The 7,589-nt window shown below is 35.4% G+C and overlaps 1 protein-coding gene across 1 annotated transcript; it reads right to left on the bottom strand.

Moving 5' to 3' along the window:
- Positions 1 to 4,291: 4,291 nt before the first annotated feature.
- LOC148954187 (uncharacterized) lies at positions 4,292 to 7,292 on the bottom strand. The gene is made up of 2 exons (XM_089086195.1): positions 7,289 to 7,292; positions 4,292 to 6,622 (listed from the first exon to the last, which is right to left on the bottom strand). Exons 1-2 carry the CDS (start codon positions 7,290 to 7,292, stop codon positions 4,365 to 4,367), a joined length of 2,262 nt encoding a protein of 753 aa, XP_088942321.1. The 3' UTR covers positions 4,292 to 4,364.
- Between the last annotated feature and the right edge of the window lie 297 nt (positions 7,293 to 7,589).

The raw sequence follows: 7,589 nt of genomic DNA, 5'->3' as shown, positions 1-7,589 counted from the left end.
GCTTAAAACGAGTCTATGTCGTCACTATCTGTCAGCTTCATTAGCTTGGGCCTAATTGTGGCTTGTGCTGCTGTAGGCTGCTGCTGATTTGCCGTAGGTTGACCCGCCAAGCTAGTTGTTAGGGCGTTTAGTGCTGTCATAAGCTGATTAATCTGTTCTGCATCCATTGGAATCGGATTTTTATTAACAAGGATCTGAATACTTGCTGAAACTTCTGGCAATACTTCTATCCCTACCTTTCCTTCCGCTTTCTCTGTCCTTGTCTTACTATCTTCTGTTTCGGAAATAGCCTCAGGCAAAAACTTCACACTCTGTTGTTCTCCCTTCTTGTAAGGACAACTGATCCCCTCCGCCGGACTCTCAGCCCCACCTACAACCCCTGTTATATTTGACTGAAATATCTGTTCCGTCTTAGAGTTTAACTCTTTAAAAGGGTCTACTTTAGTCCTCCTCTTAGGAATCGCTGATGCTCCGTCGTTTAAAGTGTCGGGTAACTTAACGGTAACTCAACCCAGTGAACTGGACCTAGTCTGTCTCACACACTCGGTAGGATTCTGGGGCATACGACTTCACCCACCTTTGGTTACAAAAATGCTTTTTTTTCCTTTTTACTAAAATAAAATTCCTATAATCTCTCCAAGGTTTACGAAAATATTTCTTTTCTTTACCGCCTCAATTACCGGCAAAATATCACTCCGATCTGTCGACAATTAGGAAAACAAGAACATTTGGTAGGCGGGTTTCACGATATAATCAACTGGAAAGTATAGGCTTTCCTCAAAAGTCTAATAGGAAAACTGAATTGCTATAAAAACATCAAAATTGTCGTAACGTGAATTGCTTAATCAAGTTTAGACTTTTCTCAAAAGCCTAAACAAACAATCGCAGTTCTAAAAAACTGCAAAGTATTGGTAATGTGAATTAATTAATTAGGTTTAGACTTTTCTTAAAAGCCTAAATGGAAAACTAAAATTATGCAAAACAACAAAATGTCGCTAGCGTTATTAAATTAGTTACCATTAACTCAGGAGCTCTTCAAACGGGATCACTTGCGGGAATAGTAGACACTTTGTTCCTATTCAGATCGACCGTCCAATTTCTCTCCAAATTCAGGGATCTTATCCCGCCGCCACACACCAAATTTGGCAAATTTTACCACAGCAACCAATAATTAGAACACAAGCCCTAAAATTGGTCTCAATCAGAAACCCTTATTGCTGTCTAAATTCACAAACTGCAAACATTTTCAAACAGGGGTTTTTATTCTACAAAGCTCATGAAAGGTCTGACCATTTCATACAAACAAAAATTCATTAAGAACAAAATTAGCTAATATCTTAGCTCTGCCAAAACAGGTAATAAGCCTTCTTCAATTTACACACAATTAGGAACACAGTTTAGATAATTAGGCAGTAAGTTTACCGCAGATGATTTCTGACTCTTCATTCTCGGTGCAAACAAAAAGCTTTTTCGTAAAATTCTTTACGAAAAGTGGAACTGATTATATTTAATTTAGCTTCATGTCTACATTCATGCCCACCACGTAATTTCCCTTTGAGAAAAAATTGATACAACTTTTAAAACTGAAATATCAATGCGAAGCACCAAATATCATAATCAAATGTCTTCGCTTTATGACATTGTTCAAATAAAACTTATTTTTAACTTGATTATCGTTGTAAATTCATTTTTTGTCTTTCTTTCCATTCTTAAACCAATGTTATATTTACCTTTTGCATTATTACAACCCACTATATATACATTTTTACAAATTTATATACAGTATTACCGCCATATCAATATTCTCTTTTCCTCTTTTATTCTTTAATAATAATTTCTTGTCGTGTTGAGTTTGAGTTATTGTATGCTGCTATTTCTACAGATATTAAGTTTAATATATTAAGTTTTGATCTGCCATCAGCAGTCCAATTACCCTGGAACACGTAATTTGGCAGAAACTTTCTCAAAATGCCTTTGAAACCAACTTGAGACTTCGAAACCTATTTTTAATTCCTAAAAACATCTAATAATAACATTGCACTGCTAATTACCGATTTTCATGTATGTATTGGAATAAATTAATTTAAAATTAGCTTCTTCAAAATTAGTGTTCCAACGTTGAAGCCAAGTTTCGCATTCAAGAGAGATCTGACTTGTCTACCCGTGAAAAGATCTAATGTCGCTTATGTTTATACCGGTTTATACATTCTCTGGAGCAATCGCACCTCCGTCCGGGTTTTTATAATGGGTGAGATAGGGAAAGATCATACTGCTATTATATATACTGTGATTACGAACTACAATCTCAGAAAATAAATATCACGATGTGAAAATAAGAAAAGAAAAATGATAAACCATCACACATGACGCATGAAAACTACGTAAGAGAGGAAAAAAATAATAAAAGAAAAAAAAAGAAAAATAGGTGAGAAAACGAGGATTTTGTCAGCCAGGGTCTGTTCTGTCGCTGCCGGGTAAACTTAGGAGGGTTAGATTTTCTTTTTTTCTTTTTTCTTTTTTTTAGCACTGAGGACGACTTGGCGGACGTCCTTGTCGAAATATTTGCTTGTTCTTCGTCTTCATGTTCTGCCACTGGCTGACAAAATCCTCGTTTTCTCACCTTTTTTAATTTAATTTTTTCTTTTATTATTTTCTTTCCTCTCTTAGTTTTCATTTGAATAATTTATGTTCGATTGACGTCTTAATGTCGCTCCTTACTTTCAGTTAAAAAAAAAATGTTTTTTTTTATTTAATTTCTGAACGTTTTTCAGCTAATACAGGTCCGAATTTGGCTCACCGTACATGAAAAATTAAAACAAAATTTGCCTTTTAACTTTGGCAGATTTATTCCGGATATGAAGGGTGGCCCCTTCCTCAATACCTTGCTCTTTACGCTACAGTTGTTAGCACTTTTAAAAAAGCTTCCTATTCTAATGAAATAGGCCCCATTTTTCAATTTTAGTAAACAGTCAAACTTTAGCGTAAAGAGTAAGGTATTGAGGAGGTGGCAACCCTTCATATATGGCACAATCTTCGTTCGTTTTTCAAATAATGCCAGTAAATCTGGCTCATCCTCTATGAAATATATTCCTCCCCCTCACGGAAAACTCCTCCGTGGAAATTTCATCCAACATAAAGTGCACCTCCCCCCATCAAATTCGCTCAAGACAGTTCCATCCTCGTTGAGAATCCCCCTCCTCCATGTTAAAATTGCTTGTAAACGATTCACTCTGAAAAATTCTCCTTAGGATTCTTTCATTTGTTCAAGACTTTAATCTCTAATGAGTATCTCGATCACTCCAGAAATGCCCCCTTCCGTGAAAATTATTTCCCAAAAAAACAAAACAAAAGGAAAAAAGCACCTGGGTAAATTCCCCGGAACATCTCCACATAAAAAAAATCGTCAAACAGAATATGAGATAATTAAAAATAATTTCGTATAGTAATTCTGTCAAAACCCCCCAGTGTAACATTCCCCTTGGAATATTCACTCCCCAGAAATTTCACTCCCCAAGAAAGATTCTCCCCATAGAAATACAACCCAAGCACAACCTCCCCTAAAAAAATATCTGTATACTTCCCAATAACAAATACTAAATGTAAACAATAGGCAAAGTTCACAACTTGCAGCCCTTCCCCCGGGGACTGTTCGGGGTGTTTTATACCTAAGGACATAGTTATTATATTTTTCGACAATCCTGAAAAAATGGCTATATTAAAATTTTGATCGAATGACTTTGGGAAAAATGGCCGTGGGAGGTGGCCTAGTTGCCCTACAATTTTTCGATCACTTAAAAAGGGAACTAGAACTTTTAATTTCAGTTTGAATGAGTCCTCTGGTGATATTCTAGGATCACTTGGTCGATATGATCATTCCTGGGAAGAAAAAAAAAACAACAAAAAAAAAACAAATAAACACGGGTCTTTCTTCTTGCAAAAAATAAAAAATTCCACATTTTTGCAGATATGAGCTTGAAACCTCTACAGTAGGGTTCTTTGATATGCTGAGTCTGATGGTGTGATTTTCATTAAGATTCTATTACTTTTAGGGATTATTTCCCCTCTTTGTTCGAAGATAAGGTAAATATTCTCAGGCTCGTAACTTTTGATGGGTATAATTAAACTTGATGAAATTTATATATCTGAAATCAGCATAAAAATACAATTATTTTGATGTATCTATTAGTATCAACGTTCTGTTTTTTTAGAGTTTCGGTTACTATTGAGCCGGGTAACTCCTTACTTACACTTCGTTACCACGAACTGTTTGATGTTGAAGTATTCCTCAAAACTATCTAAAACGAAGTTTTATTTATAAATAAGCAAAAACAAGTAAAATAACAATTATAGTAAAAAAAAGAAAGTCACAATGTTCGGCGATAGTAACCTTTTCGGTGAAGCTTATATTTATTTTTATTTTCAATTTCACTCTCTCTTGTTCCTATTGCTTCAAGTTTTATCTCACCTTCATCTTTATGAACATATCGTGAAGGCAGCTCATTTGATTCCGTTGTATAGACGAAAGGGTCATCTTTTACTTTGGGAATTGTAAGAGCAGCAGTTCCAATCAAGGGTAATGCACCCGAGTCTAAATTAAAGGAGGAGCTGCACTGTCTTACTTCTTTTATGTCGCTAGACCCTGCATTAGAGTCAGCAGCTCCTGGCCCCTTATCCACACCTTCGATGTTTAAAGCTCTGGATAAAGCATTTGCATACGAATTTGAAAAAGTGGACGCATCAGCCTGAAATCCAGCATTCGATTGTGTGAAGCCATTTGTAAAAGACGGAGTATGTACTTGAGGTTGATACAAGGAATATGTAGAAGGCTGGCTTTGTATACTAATTCTATTAAGCGGAGTTGAAGCTAAATTTTGTCCTAGGTTAAGACCATTATTAGCCCCGTATACATAAACGCTAGGATCAATGAGATTTTGTCCAGCTTCGAACTGGTTGAACTGTGGCCTATACGAGTCTAGTAATGCAAGTCCGTGGGTTATTGGGTTATACCCACCGAAACTGTTACTGCTTGACAAGATACTATTATAAACTTCAGCTTTAGTTTTTATTTCAGGTGTTTTTAATTCCAAATTCAGTATTTGTGATTGCGTTTTAGCAATCTGAGCAATAAGCTTTTCCATAGCTTCAAACCGGCTACTGTCAATCAAACGACTACTGTCAGTGGGGTGGCTACTGTCAATGGGACCCAAACTTGGTTGAAGTTTTTGTGCCAGGCTAATGTCCGTATTGTCTTGAAGTAGATATTCAATAACTTTATTTTCATTATGAGAAAGTGCGAGATTTTCTTGCAAGGGGGATTTTAACTGTAGCTTACTATTATCGGTAGGAGTTGGCAAGTCAAAGATTTTTTCGTTCAACTTAAAGTCTGCTAAATGTCTTTCGAACGTATCGGCCTTGGAGTCACCTTCTGTTATAGAGTGAGTTGCAGCCAACACCCTTTTAAGCTGACTAGATGATATGGTTGTTTTATCAGTTGTCGGTAAAATTATATTTGCCTGAAAATTTTCAACTTTTTTTTTCTGCTCAATAGGATATTCAGTATCAATTGCATTTGTTTTGGGCGAAAGATCTTCAGTTGAATGCTGGTATTCCCTTACATCGGTGGCAGCTTTTAGCTGCTGCTCAATATCTGCTTTTTCTCTCAAATACTCTGTCGTTACCTTTATGGCGGGCTCTGTGGTATTACTCAAACTTTTATATACCCGATGACGACTATTTTTATTTATTTCCTCATTTTGAAAGTCGTTGAAATCATTACTTTTGTCCAATCCCATTTTAGTTGAGTTTAACTTCTCGAAATCTTCATACGAACTGGTATATTCTGTCGTCTCATCATAATAGTATTGGTCAGATCTTATGTCATGGATATCGTCGTATTCAAAGGAGTTATCAGATTCTTTTGACTTTTTAACAACTGTTGAGTTTATACTTTTTAAATTATTTTTGTGTGGAATTTGTATATGAGGATTGTTGAGGATTTGTTGAGATGGTCGAAAAAGTAAAGTAGGCTTTTCAGTAAAGTAATTATATAGTTTTGCAGTCCTCTTGCTTGCACTTGTCTCACGATTAACTTCTAAAGTTTCATCTGTTTTCTTCAACTTTTTTTGTGGTAACTGAAATTGCTTCATGTCTTTATTTTCCATTGCAATATTATCGCTATCGACAATCTGTCGTTTTTTTCTAGCCTTTTCATCCATCGTAGAATTTTGATCATTCGATATTTCACTATTGTTGTCAACATCCTCTGAAAAGTCAGTGGTAACAAAATCTGTGTCATTAGGAATAGCTTTTTCTTGTCGAAAGTGATGTTTATAATCATTTTGGTTGCTTTTCCTTAGAAACTGACTTCTAAATAGCAATATTTCGTCAAATGCTTTTGGTGGTATGTTTACAATTTTTGTAGTTGATATTTCGGTCGAATTTTCGGTAGATGTAGAATTGGATAAAGAGAGCAGTAACTGTTTGGCAGCTTGAAACACTGCTCTCAATATGTGTGCTTTATCTTTTTGGTGTTGTTCCAGATGACTGAATTGTTCATCATCTTCGTTAATGAAAATGCTATCACCTTTATAAACTGCCGAAATGAATCCTGCTGAGCATAATACTGAAAAAAAAAAGAATTATATTAATGATTTCAGAAGAATATTAACATTAAAAGTCAGGTTTCATGGACATCTAATTGACATCGAATCTGTATTAAATATGGTTATTCAGAAGGCGTTGAAGCACAAGACATACATTTACTACAACAGCAACTGGGAGGTGTGAAAGTGAATAAAGGATTGTTGACCAAATTTGTGAGAAAGAACATTTATTTCTACCCATATTTTACCATATCTGCTTATACTTGATATTAAGTTTCATTTTAAGAGGTTTTCCCTGGTGTTTCACTTTATTTACCTGAACTTTGATGTTAGAAAATTTTTATTTTCTATTCCCTAGGGACTTGTCCTTTGTCTGCTAATAAACAGCTGATTATCTGTTTGTAAATAAAGCCAGGATGAATTCAGTGTCCTTCTTCTTCATCCGAATTTGTAGCCAGTAATAAAGCGCAGTTGCCAAACGTTAAATACTAAAATACCATTGATTACGTTGGCTCGTCCGTTTTTGCGTATTTTTGGTGGATAATTTGTGCAGAAGGGAGCAATAGCAAACAAATAAGAGGCCGAATTGGTACCAGCGAGATTTTAATCCTTAAACTGCTGGGAATAGGTGATTTGAGTATTGCACTTCCCACATTCTGTCTACCCTGAAAATTGTCAAGGCAAACCCATGTGATCCTGTGAAATTTAACTTGTGAACTATTGGCTCAGACTGAGTGTCTAAGACATTTTTCCAATCCTAGTGTATTATTTTCATAATCATTAGACCCTAAAGTGTTAAATTATAGTTACTCACCTTGGAGTTTTATTTGATTTAGGTGTTTTCCAACTAATAATACATAAGTTTAATTCCCTGGAGATTTCAACGTCTATATATCTTGATTTTTTTCTGTCGGTGTTGCCAATACAATTTCCTGTTGGTGGAAAATTTGTTCATGCCCAAAATGCCGTCAAAATCGAAACGTCCCA

The sequence above is a fragment of the Artemia sp. Qi Xiang Cuo genome, chromosome 3 (genome assembly GCF_049724085.1).
Source record: "Artemia sp. Qi Xiang Cuo chromosome 3, ASM4972408v1, whole genome shotgun sequence".
In the NCBI taxonomy this organism is placed as follows: domain Eukaryota; kingdom Metazoa; phylum Arthropoda; class Branchiopoda; order Anostraca; family Artemiidae; genus Artemia; species Artemia sp. Qi Xiang Cuo.
This window is presented reverse-complemented; position numbering and strand designations above follow the sequence as displayed.